Here is a 13,247-nt window from a genome sequence, read left to right on the forward strand (position 1 = left end):
GTCCTGATGAGAGCATGGCAAGCAAAATTGAGGAAAGGCTGAGTGAGTTGGGGTTGTTTCCCATCCCTGGAAACATTCAAGGTCAGGTTGGATGGGGCTCTGAAAAACCTGATTGAGTTGAAGATGTCCCTACTCATTGCAGGGGGGTTGGACTAGATGATCTTTAAAGGTCCCTTCCAACACAAACTATTGTGAGATTCTATGAAAGCTGTACTTCAAGCCTTGGCAGAGCTGTGAGCTGTCCAGTTTCTCTGTCTGCATGCCTCTGGTCCTGCACTCTGTGCCCCCACTGATTAACCATTCTACAGGCTGGCTGAATGATACTCTTGTCACACCACGGTTTGAAAACACTCACTTCTTAAACTCTACAGGAGTCTGTTTCCAAATTTTACCTTCCTTCTGGCAGTCAAGGATGATCTATCAGCTCTGTCTAAGCACCTCTAGGTTCATGACCCGGGTGTAAGGCAGAATATGACTGCCTGGCCTGGGGTGTACTCACAAGCTGTTTTTAGATGGGATAGTCTTCATCATCTTCACAGACATTAGTGAGGGCTGGAATGAATAGGGATAATCCCCAGGTAAGGAATCTGAACCATAGTGATCATGCCCTGTAACTGTATCAGACCTGATGATTGAAATTAAATCTTTTACATCCACTGTTTTAACCCTAATCCTCTCCTTTAGAGAGGGAGGAGCGGGTGGAAATAGTACCTAGACTGGCTGCTGTATTGTGTGCGTTACCACCAGCAAGGTGGTCTGTGCACTAAGTGTTCATAAATGTTTTTAATTGTAGTTAGGGTATTTCACACAGTGGCTCTTAAGGCTCATGTTCGTCTGCTGGACTTGGATTTAGGCCTCATTCCATCCATTTTCATGGACAGATTCAGAGTGAGAAGTGTGTTTCTGATTTTATAAACTTGATGTATATTGTATATAGTTAGCTGTGATGGGCAGCTCTGAGAAGTGTATTCCGTATAAATACCTACACATCATTATTTGGATCCGTATCTCCCTGGTCATTACGAAGAGGTGATCTTTTGACATCTTTCAAAACACCACATCAAGCTATTTCCAGGGGGGTTTCTGCCTGGAAATGAGTATAAAGCTTTAGTTTTAATTTTGTAGGAGTTAAATTGAATGTTAATAACATCTCCAACACTAGACTTCACATATAGAACATTATGGTTATCTATCTAGTGTTCCCAATTAACCAGGGGCACTGTCTTTGCTGTCTGTTTCACCCAAGGACAGAAGTAATTCGTTAGGATAGCAAATTGCCTTCCACTCTTGCAAATTTGCATTAGAGCATCACTATAGAAATAATCCATGCTATCTGGATTATGGCAATGAAATGGCTATAAATGAAAGCTGTTTTCTGAACTAATATTTAGTGAAGATGAGAGATACCTACATGAGGGGCGTTACTAAATCGATTTCAGTATTTCTTTTTTTGAAAGAGCCTTTTTTTCTCCTGAAAGGGTAATGTACATCTATCTTGCAAGGAGTTTCCTTAGAGGGTTTAAATGAAGAGTGAAGCTTTAAGAACAAAGTGAAAATGGAAGGAGAAATATACTGCCATGGGAATCTCAAAAATGAGGCACTTGGTGTTTCAGATAGTTGTCATCAATCCCCTCCTGCCCTGAGGGCATTCCTGTGTGACCATCCAAATGACACACATGCAGCTGCCTGGGAGTTTGCCACAACTCTAGGTTTGATGGACTTTGCTCTGGGGATGGCTAAACCTCCAGCTGCTCAGAATGGCAGTTTGTTTTCTTCGACAAATGTGCTCAGATGTTTATCTGACCTATCTGAACCCACAAAAGCAGATGATAAAAATGGTTTCAAATGTCTTCTCAAAACCTTTTCCTTACCAGAATCTGGAAACACAAGAGGCCATCAAAATCTGAAAAACCTGTCCTGCCTGAGCACTGCTTTCCCGTTAGATTAGGATCGATGGCTGAACCAGGGGCCTGCTAATATTGCTGTTGTGCTCATGGCTTGACAAAACACATAATAAGGTGCACCTTATCAATACCGAGGGTGGAGGGGTAAACCCGGGTGTGTGTCTGTGGCTTGGTGATAAGACTGCAAAGATCACGTGTGCCCCCCTGCATAGCAGTCGCTAGCTGGTTCCCTGGGGCAGCACAGCTCATGCAGTTACGTGGCACAAGCATACACTGCAAATGGGTAAAAGGAGGCGAAGGGTGAGTCAGAAATGTACTCCAAGAGGCAGATGAACTCTTCAAAGTGAGCAGGAGCTCAGTGGCAGAGCTGCCGGTGTGGTGATGGAGCATCAGCCAGGGCTGGCGAGCAGGCGTTCCCGGGAATGTGTGTGTGTCTGTGCGCAGGGCTGAGCCATCAGTGCCTGAAACGGCTTGGTTCTGATCACCTCATCAGCTTGCGCAATCCTTAAATCAAAAGGTTTAGAGCACTGAAAAACAGTTTAATAATAGCTGACAAGATATTAGCATTGATTTAGAAAAAGCTGCACAGGTATGATAGAAGAACAGGTGTGTGATGGATGACAGAGAACTGTATGAAGCACTTGTTTGGCTTTGTTCGGTGTTGAGTAAAATGTGATAGAGAAAAGGGTCTTCTAATAGTACCTTGAATTTAAACAGCGTAAGACACACTCAGACCACATGGCAAATTTCAGAGCCTCCCTTCCCACCTTATGCAGCAGCACACTGATACAGGAATGGTTACTGAGACAATATCTGATGCCCTCGGACAAAGTGTTTATTTGCTTTTATAAAAGCAAAGTGAGCTGGAAGTATGGCTCATGACTGGGAAAACTGGGAATACAGGACAGATATTTCCAAAGCTACTGCCAATCCCCTTACATGGACATGGTCTGACTCCTGCACATACTTGAGAGGGGACCCATCATGACTCCACTGAATCGGAACTGAATTGCATTTACAGGTTTCAATTCATTACGACTCCTAAGCTCCAAAAAACGAGCCTTTCAACAAATTTATTTTAAAAAGAGACTGGGGGTGATTTTAATAAAACAACCACAAACAAACCCCTCTGAAATAATGGGAGCAGCTGTACGTATTTCTTAGCAGTGAAAGAACTAAAATCCAGGTATTTTCTGACTCAGATAAATTTTAAGTTTCCCGTGTGTACAACTGAGACTGTAAATTTGGAGAAAGACTGCTGTGGGAAGATGAAAGTTCCCTTGCCAGATGAGGACTTGGCTCTTCTTGCTCAAATACACACATGTTTTCAAGATTATTTGCTTTGTGACAGACAGCTCTAAATCCAGGTCTTTCAATCTCTTAACAAAACCCCTGAACGTATTAAATGCATATGTAATAGACAGCAGTCATGGAAATGGAAACCTGTTGTATGTCTGCCAAAAACAACAGCACTTCTGCAAAAAAGAATACCAAATTGGGATGTCTAACGCACTCAAGGCAGGAACACAGTCATTTCAGAGTACCTGGAGTAGATGCAGCATGACCTACACTTGCAGAAGTAGGACGGAGCCATGGCAAATCTGTCCCCCAAATGTCTGGCTGTTCCATTAGTGCACTGGAAAATATTAATCATTTTGGATCTTCGGTCGTTTATCTGACCAACATATGTGGGTTTGAGGCTACTAGGTACTGCAGCAGCATGAAGTTGAGTCTGGTAAGTTGAGTAAAAACCAAAGCTGTGGTATGATGGGAAGATGTTGATGCCCCCCTGAGCTACCTGGTTCGAAGCTGGTGCCTCTGCCCGTGGTGTAGCTGCACCCCAGGATAGACTGAAAGGATATGGCTAGTCTTCTGTAGCAGGGTGGACCTCAACTTTGTCTGTGGTGTGTTTGTGGTAGTCACTTGGCCCTCACTCAAGCAGAGCACTGAAGGGCTAGGTTTGAAAGATGGAATTTACTCAGAGGCTCAAACTTTGTTTTGAATTTCCATCTGTTCAGATTTTTAAAGCAAACACCTAAACAGCAAATCAAACCTTCTGTATTTCAGGTGGAACAAGATTTAGACATAGAAGAAGGTACTAAAAAAAACCCACAACAACCAAAGCATCAGTCTAGGTTCATCTGAAATTTAATCTCATGAGCCTGCAGAGCTGGTAGCCATGCTGCTCCAACTTGAAGCAAGGCTTTGGAGGAGGAGAGGGCACATGGGCTGCTGTCTGCATGTCCCTGGGACAGAGCAGGGAAAGTAGGGCCATGAGTGTGTGTCAGGGGTACAGGGAAAGCAAGCAGGCTTGGACAAATTAAATCCCTGCTGTATGGCTTAATCGCCCCGGTGAGGCACAGCTGCTGAAAGGGGCAGTTCCCCTCTGGCTGAAGTCCGTAGGACCTGCTGCTGCGACTGATTTCACCTAGCGCAGGTGAGAGCAGAATCGATGGTGTTACCCTTCCAGCATGGTAAGGCCTTTGCTCCTTTTCCCAGCACTACCAGTAACACACAGGCAAGTGCTGCAACATTTCCAGATGGCCCACCCACCTGAAACCAGTGACCTCACTAGACTGCAAACAGGCAGGGCCATGATATTGTCAGAAATTCAAACCATTCACCTGGGTTACACTTGAATAAGCTGAAACCTGTCTTTTCGTAAGAGATTGAAGTTCTCAGGGCTCAGCTGGAGGATAAGGTCAGAAACTGACATTTTTTATTCTACTTTTTAGCACTTCTGCCTCCAAACATACAGAGGAAGTCCAGTCCCTCACTTAAAAGTGAGTATTGTGACAACAATCCCAATACAGTGGAGCAATACGTGTCACTCAATCAGTATCACAGACTAATGCAGGCAACCGGGTATTTTCTAAAAAGCTGTCAAATGGTTAGTGTTTGCAGGCACAATCTTTGTTTTGCTGGGAAAGATTTCAGCTTTTCAGATATCTGAAAACACAGACAAAGACTGGCTGTGCATGTAAGCTGTTAGCTCTCCTCCAGAGCTGGATGACTGCTCATAAAATGAAAGCAAACACTCCAAACTGGCCTCATCTGAGCCATCCTGCATCGCTTCTGTTGTTTGTCGACTAGTATAGGGCCAGCTGTCTAGCTAGTGAGACAGAAGCATTAAATTAGAGAAATCACAGAGAATGGAAACCGGGAGGCCCCTTAAAGGTCACCTGGTCCATCTGCTGCCCTGTGGCAGGTTCAGCTCTACCTGTACCACTTCTCTCTGGTTTGTCTAACTTGTCTTCAAAATCATCAGTGATGGAGATTCCAGAATTACATGCTATTAGGTAAAAACTAAAAGGTGTGCTTCATGAAAAATACAATTGTTCTCTCTAAGAGGTTAATCTGATGTACAACACATCCACTCTGTGGTTTACCAATGCTTGAAGGAAACATGCTGATCCTTTGGGCACATGCAAATCTCAGCACTGGAAAGTGGGAGACACGTGCTAGCTGTTGCCTGTAAGGTTGTTCTTGGTAATGTGCACAGATGAATTTTGGCTAGATGGGATTTTTGGTCTAATGTACTTCCGTGGTTGACTTTAAGACCTTAATCGTAATGAATGTGATTAGCCTACAGTTCTCCAAGAGAGGCTGCAGTGTGACAGTGATGAGAGTGTTATCGTCGAACCTACGCAGGCCAGGCAGTGCATATCCTAGCAGAGGATGTTGCTGACCCACTGGCTGCTTGCTTTAATTATCATACTGGGGCTGTTTACTCTATACAGTGATGAAGCATGGCCATAACCCATTATACATCCCATCTGCACTCTTTTTAACTGTTCTCAGCCTCTCCCAACAAACATAATTTCAGAGTTTACAGGAAAGTTACTCTATTGCCTTCACGTTTGTTTGCTATTTCCCAGCCATCTACTGAGAAGCTCTTGTGTAGTGCCCTATTAGTGATTTCAGCTCTTTCTTTGCCTGCCTAAGGCATAAGATAAAATGGACAGAATTATGTGTTTGTTGCATCCTCCAGTTCCTCCTAACTTTGGATCCAAGTCCAAAAATTTTAGGCTCTGAGGGGTTGCACTAAAGTCTAAGTGTTTGTTGTTTATTTGGTTTTTGCTGGGGTTTTTCGACTTTTTTTGAACCTTACCCGAAGTACTTGAATGTGGTAGCATTAGAGACAATGCCAAATTGCTGGCCTACCACTTGTTATCTTTTTCTCTGTATGACTTATCTTCTTCTATGGTAACTGCTCTTCTTTAAGTAGATTTGGTCGAATGCGGCTTTTGTCTGGGTATTTTAAATCCCTCTCAGAATAAGGCCCCAGAGAGAGAGTTGAGGAAGAAGAAAATAAGAGGAGAAATTCTTGGGGGCAGAGAAATTGAGCTAAAATCCTACTCTCACACTCAGAACTTTCACAGATAGTTTTTGAAATCTGCACATGTATCCAAAAGAACAAAATATCTACTAGAGGGTTACCTTTGCCAGTATTTCTCAGCAAAGCACCAGAAGCTTTGGATATGCAAGAAACATCAGACATTCTCCCCACTTTTTTAAATGTCACAGTATATTCAGAAATAAATAGATTACTATTGGTTTCAACATAGCTTCATACTGTCCAGAAATAAGGTGGCAGAAAAACATTTTAGGTAAAAGCAGAAATTTCATTAAGAAACAACAACTGAAACACTTTCTTTGTTAAGCATAATTAACAGTTCAGAGACATTTCCTGTGACTACTGAGTATTATGCTGGCCCTATTTATTCTAGTTGACTGCTCTAGTGTTTCTTTCTCTTTATTCTCCACTGACTCCTAGCACGTTGTTTTACAGATGGATATTATTTTGTGTACTCTTTGTTGTATATTATTTTTCTTAGCCTCTGGATTCTACATTTTGTATGTTTCTGCCTTTTTATTTTAGAAATTCTAGAGGCTAGAATAATTCAGGAAGTACCTCCACATGGCTTTGATGACTGCAACAGGTTATTGCCGTGCATCCAGAACCTGCCCCTTCAGGTTTTACACAGGCTGTGGGCAACATTTCAAGCTGCGCCAAGAGAGACACTGAAAAGCCAGTAGAAATACTCATTGGTATAAGTGAGTTTAAAATCAGGCTGTGAAAATAACTGTACAAGTTAATAATAATCCTATATCCCTGTTTCTTTGTATCAGTGGTATACAAACATAACCCAGGCTTGTCTTCTGGGTTTGCTCCTGACGCAGGACTTTCTTCCTTACCAGTCCAATAGCTTGGAAGTGTGACTGCCTCTGTTTCTGTCTCAGTGCAGTGTTTGAAAAGAAAACATCTGTAGCAAGAAACGTATTGGAGGCCTTGGTGGAAGAGGAAGGATGCATTTTGAAAAAGAAAGTGTTCAAAGGAGCCATAGCGGCTGCTTTGCACAGAGTGAGTCAGCTCTCTGGGCAGGGATATGCCAACATAAATGCAGTTTAACTCAGTGTTTCCATGAAACCAATGAACTTACAGTCATACTTTGAGGTCTGGTACTGCCATGTAAAAACTTCCATCAACTTCAGTGAACTTTTTGCTATTGAACAGTATGAATAAAACCAGTACATTTGATTTATTATCTATACTATGCTGCTGTGTATGTAAGAGCAAGACACTGGCAAGCATTGTATGAACACCCAGTCACGGAAAGTCCCTGCCCCAAGGAGGTCTGCGTGGGAGAGGAGGTCAGGCAGGAGGAGAACGGGAGAAGCCAGAGGTAATGTGACCAACAGCATGATAATTCACACGCCCCCAGTTCAATGTTGTCCCTCTCTAACATCGTTGCAGAGATTACATCCTCTTGTAAGTAACATATCCTTCATTTACCAAAATGCAACTCTGCTTTCCGGTGCTAAACAACATGAGGAAGCATAGTGTCTAGTCTATGTGAACAGAAGAAGAAACTAATCAAAAAAGTTTGTAGATTCTACAAAATATTTTGGAAAAATGTTCATTCTATTTTATATATGAACTAGCTTTGTGGTCTCTGACCTGCAATTATTTGCTATCAATATTTTCCTAGAAAACTTTTAAATAGACATAAGATCGAATGATCACCAAACAGTAAATAACAATGATTTATTTTCTGGCAGTTGAGTCGGGAAACCTGGCTCTAAAAACCACAATAATGCAGCTGGAGACCAAAAACATACCATAGGTGTGCATGCAAAATAAATGCAACTTTAAGTTTGATATTAGAACTATTCATTGAACAGCACAGAAAAAACCTCCATTTCAGTAAATTTCAAGATTCTTAAAAGAATTTAGAAAATGGAAAGAAGGGGTGTCAAGAATATTTAGTCTTTTATTGCCTGATCTTGATGCACATGTGGAATCTTGTTTGGACATGCACCCCTTTCTTCTCTAAACTGAAATATTCACCACCTTTGTACAACACAATAAACAAGCCTATTTTCATCGACCTAACTGCCAGATATGACATCCTATGAGTAAAAGATCTGCATGTCATCAAATCCTGAACTGAGTGGTTTTCCTTTAAACACGCCATTTTCAATTTATCCCAAAGTCCAGCTTAGCTCTGAGTATCTCTTTTATGCTGGTACCACCAAATTGTATCAACATTATAGGATTATGAAGTAGGATCACTTACCCTGTCAACTCTGGCTTCACATTGATACTTCCCACAGAGCAGGTGCTATATTTTATTAGTTACAGAATTTCATTGTGCATCCAGAAACTGCCCTCTGCACCCTGCTTTTATAATAGGATTCAATACAGCTGAGCAAATACAACCTCTGTAATATATATGAAATACAGGAAGATAATAGGAGCAGGATAAACTCTCCGCTTAGGTATGGTGTGCACTGTGAATCAGAAATACAGAGACACTTTGCAAAATGGGGAAAAAGGAGGAGGGAAAATGTGTTTAAGGTCTGCCACGAAGGCCTAGGAAATGCTGCTTAAAGGATTTCTGTCCTAACCAACTGTGTAATCCTTACCAAAGTTCTGAACGCAACTACAACTTCAGTATATTTTCATGCCACACTTTAGTTAAATTCTTAACATTGTAGTCAAATAGGGGAAAAGAGACCAAAACAAATCCAACCCATTAGTTGTTAGTAACCTCTGAATAACCAGCTGACAGCAATTCCCCAGCCCAAACAGCTTAATTCATTTGTTTCTACTTACCTCCATTTGTCTCTTGGATATTTAAAGCAAAGGCTCATTTTGTCCTGCAGATTCGGTGCTGCTGCTCAGTATTCTCTTGCCTGATCATAAAAAGGCTCCTGACCAAAAGGAAGAGGAAAGCAATACGTAAAACAAACACAGAAGCCCAAGAGGAAAGCTACACCCTAAAGACCAGCACTAATAGCAACTGCGAGACAGGGAAAGAGAGAACACTCCCAGTTACTAACTTTTTCCATTGATACATCTGTTACAAAACAATTTTGTTGCAAACTTCCCTTGCTCCTTGCAAGCAATGCTTTGCTCTATGTGTAGACCTCAGATAAACTGCATGAGTGTGGGGTTTGCGCGGGGTTTTTTTTGACCAAGTAAGCAAATTAGTGAAATATAAAGTAGAAGCTCAGCTGAGTGCTTTAGAAGTAGTGGTAGGCAGTAATTATCACAAGGTGAATTTGCCCATACTTCAGATTTTTTTGATTCCAAAGTCTTCAATGGAAGCAGAGTCATATTTGAAATAACCACCTATGGGACTTTCTGGCCAAAAAGCCTTAGTGCAGCAGAGGTGAATGCTTAGATGATTAATAACTTAATTTTTTTAAGAGCTTGACGGGCAGATAGGGAAAATACGCCAAACCGTCCTTGCCTCGGAGGGATTTTTAGTGCCAAAAAAGAACTGCATTGAGAAGGAGAGCTCATGATTTCACCTCTAAAGACTTTAAGCCTAGAGGGATGTGTAGAGGGGCAAAGCAGGATTTACTGCAGCAGCAGAAGCTGCTGGGCCCAGCTGTGTTTTCACACCCTTGCCTCGGTGGATTTAAGCTTCTCCAAGCTCCAGGGCTGTTCCCTGGTGTAGGTCATAGGGTAGCTACGCTTGTGAGCCCACAAAGCCTGTATGGAAACTTTTGTCACTGACATTTAATATGTGGCTTGGAACAAACAATTTGGTTTGAATGAAGAAGTTTTGACAGTTACATTTTGCCAAATGTTAGTCAGAAAGGAAAACGGATGAATGTGTCATGTTAGAAAATTCCCAGGGTGTAGTAAACTAATTTGCTTTCAAAAAGTTAGGATCAGATTCTTCCCTTGCCTCAGAATAAATCTGGAACTGCTTCAGGGGGGCTGACAGAAAATCAAGGCTATTCCATTCGCCAGGGTAAACGAAATCTGCCTTGAGCCCACAGCCAGAAAATGCTATATCCAGTAGCAGAGGTGTGAAAGAACTGCTGCAGGCAGTAACGCTGAGAGCGGTCCGATTAAAACTAATATTATTCCCCCCTCGCCTTAACCCTCTCTGTGACACCTTGCTGTTGCAGTTTTCTATCTCCACATGCTGAGGTGATATGCTGATGGGCTTTTAAAAATTCATGTAAGGAGGCACACAGATCACGTATAAAGGCGATAAGTCAGCTCCTGGGAGAAACGAGTCTTCTGGTTCCCACCTGGGCTATTCAAACAGACCTGAAGGCAGCTGGTTCCCAAATCCCCTCGGAACCAGTGGAGCAGATGTGTCTGTATCCTTGGTGCTCCTTGAAAATTGTAGTTGGTGTCTCCTCCAAGTCTTTTTTTCTGAAAGAGTTTTTCCATGTGTGCCCCTCTCAGCTAGTAGCAAATGAGGAAGACTTTCCATCCAGACTGCCCAGAGACAGTCATTCAGTGATGGCCTTGTGACGCAAGCCCAGGAGAGGCAGAATTGTCCCCAGCCCTGACTTACCCATTTCCTTTAAGCTGAGGATGGCTCACTGGGCAGGAGTAACCCCCCAAGTTAGAAGCATGTCTCCCCTCCAGTGCGGCGGGGCCCCATGCAAATCCTAGAGCAGAACCTGGCCACGGTTTAAGATTGAGGTCTTACAACACTGTACAAAGTGGGGGGGTGGGGGGGGGGAGAACTGGTTTCATAGGGCCAGGACAATTGAGTTACACCGCAGAAATCCCTGTGTATAAAACCAGACCTTTAAAAGAACATAGGAGCAACCCCTTTTTTTAAAGAGTCTTTATGGATTATTCCTTTATAAGTGCTCCTTTTGGTCTGGCACAACATAGAGTTACATGGCAGCATGTTTTTTTCCCCTTTATCATTTTGTCTCAGCAAAGCATTCAGCAATGCTACCTTTATGGCTGGTTAAAAGCTTGACACACCAACCCTGAATAATTGAGCCAGGTTAAAGGTAGAACATCCTTTACATGCCTCCCAATTACTTTTAATGAGCCTGGTTGGTACAGGTGTTTGGAGTAATTGCTAGCTATGGGTTTGTTTGGTTTTGTACTTTCTCACTGTTCGCAGAGTTGGTCACCTTACAAACCAAAATCAGTGGAGTAGTTACAGCACAATTATATTTAAGCTACTGGTTTGCAAAGGGCATCTATGTAGCTTGAAGCAGCATATTTTCTTCCTCATTATTGATGCAGCATTGCCAGCAGCAGAGGTAACTTTATCAGGATTACCAAACTCTTCTACACATGCAAGCAAGGACATCGTTTATAGTCAATCCAGATGCTAGTGACTACCAAAAATAGTGAAATTGTCCTGTTCTGCCTTCTCTGTATCATTCTGTATATTAATTTTACTAATACTTGGGCATAATACATATTTAGCTGTTTTAATTAATTACAACTGATTATATAATTACATCGTATTCTGTACGTACCCTCTTTTGCAGTGCGGCTTACCTGCACGCATGGTGAGCTGGTTCAGGGCGTGGAACGGGCAGTAAAGTAACTCCACAGATGGCATGAACTGCTTTCTGCCCGTTTCACGCCCTGAACCAGGTCTCTAAGAAGGCAGACAGCCACAGTGCTGGCACAAGGCAAGTGGTAGGAATGGGTGGCTCAGGACGTTGTGTATGGGGACAGGAGGTGTGAGGAGCCAGATTATCTCGTGTGATTGTCAGATTGTCTAACTGTGTTAGAACGATTTAACCTGGAGTGTTTGGGGATTAACTGGTGCTGAAAATCAACAGCAATGGAAGTGCAACTACCCTTGAGTATTTGTACGTAGTCTATGTGAGGCAAAGACTTCATCTTTCAATGAAAACAGCCTGAACTCTGTTAACTCGATAGGCCCTGCAGATAGCCGATTGGCAGGGCAAAGGATTTGCTCTCCTGGAAATGCCCTGACAGTGCGGGCTGCAAGACTTGGCTGCTTCAGAGCATGGTGCAGTGACTGCAGGTGGATGGGCACACTGCCGTCAAGCCAAAGGAGAACTGGTTACTCCGTTGCTGCATTAAGATGGCATCACTGCAGTTTAACACCAAGATGAACTACCAGGATTTCTAGCTGGAGACTGATGCAGTAGCGCAGTTGTAGGGCACCCAACTGCCGGCCCAGCTGGCTATTCCGCACTGTGCCTAAACAGCAGGAGCTGTGGTGGAAAGCTGGCCACAGCTGGGAGAGTGCTAAGAAGGGTAAGGGCACCAAAGGTCCCTGCTCTCCAGTCTGCACATGCTGGCAACATGGGGTGGTGTCTTTTTGTGTTTTTATGGCTGTTGGCCTTATGGCAGGGCAGTTCAGTGGAGCTAAGGACAGCTCTAGCCCTGCACCGCTCCAGCCAGGCTTTAATTCTTCAAGACAAGGCCGTTACTGATTTGCTGCGCTTGCCCCACTGACATGTTCTGCTGACAAACTTCTTCACTGAGTGTGGCCCTTTGCACACCAGGGAGCTGTGACAGTGGGAAACAGATTTCTCTGTGAAGCTTTAAGTGAGGTTTGTTCTCTCCTTTTTTCTTCATTTGGAAGAAGCTCTGTGCTGACATGTCAACATGTTTTTCTTCCATCTGCATGTGTTTATCCTTGAATTAGACCATCTCAGAAGCTGGAGAAGGGGAAAATCATTTTACTCCATCTAATCTATCCAGCAGGACACTATTACATATTTTCCGGAGTTCGTGTTCCAGTTGATATGTGAGTTCTAATATTTTGCATAGAAGGTTTTTTTAGCTCAGCAGATCTCTTTCTCTTGGAGTTTTGTGATGGCTTTGTCTCACTACTTTTTCCTGGTTAACTATAATGCTATTGTGCCACACCCATTCATCTGCGCAGTATTGACACTTTCCCTTTCAAAATCAGCTTTTAATAAATGTTGGCCAAGCCTGGTCAAATTCTCTGTTCTACTGTTGTTCATGCTTCCTACTGACAGTCCCTCTAATTGCATCTTTGTCTTTGCCTTTGATTGGAACACAGCTTTGCAGCTGAAAATGTTACAGGCTTGGCTGTTTAATACAACTCTGTG

The 13,247-nt window shown here is 42.8% G+C and overlaps 1 protein-coding gene across 2 annotated transcripts in view; it reads right to left on the reverse strand.

Moving 5' to 3' along the window:
- LOC104334416 (calcium-activated potassium channel subunit beta-2) overlaps window positions 1-9,104 on the reverse strand; it is a 159,058-nt gene extending 149,954 nt beyond the window's left edge. Inside the window, exon 1 of one of the 2 annotated variants that reach the window (XM_075417371.1) lies at window positions 9,025-9,104. In XM_075417371.1, coding sequence (XP_075273486.1) covers window positions 9,025-9,062 — 38 coding nt within the window. In that variant the 5' untranslated portion in view covers window positions 9,063-9,104. The remainder of the gene's footprint in view (window positions 1-9,024) is intronic. The other variant, XM_075417368.1, reaches the window with a different exon arrangement.
- Window positions 9,105-13,247: the final 4,143 nt, after the last annotated feature.

The sequence above is a fragment of the Opisthocomus hoazin genome, chromosome 4 (assembly GCF_030867145.1).
Source record: "Opisthocomus hoazin isolate bOpiHoa1 chromosome 4, bOpiHoa1.hap1, whole genome shotgun sequence".
In the NCBI taxonomy this organism is placed as follows: Eukaryota; Metazoa; Chordata; class Aves; order Opisthocomiformes; family Opisthocomidae; genus Opisthocomus; species Opisthocomus hoazin.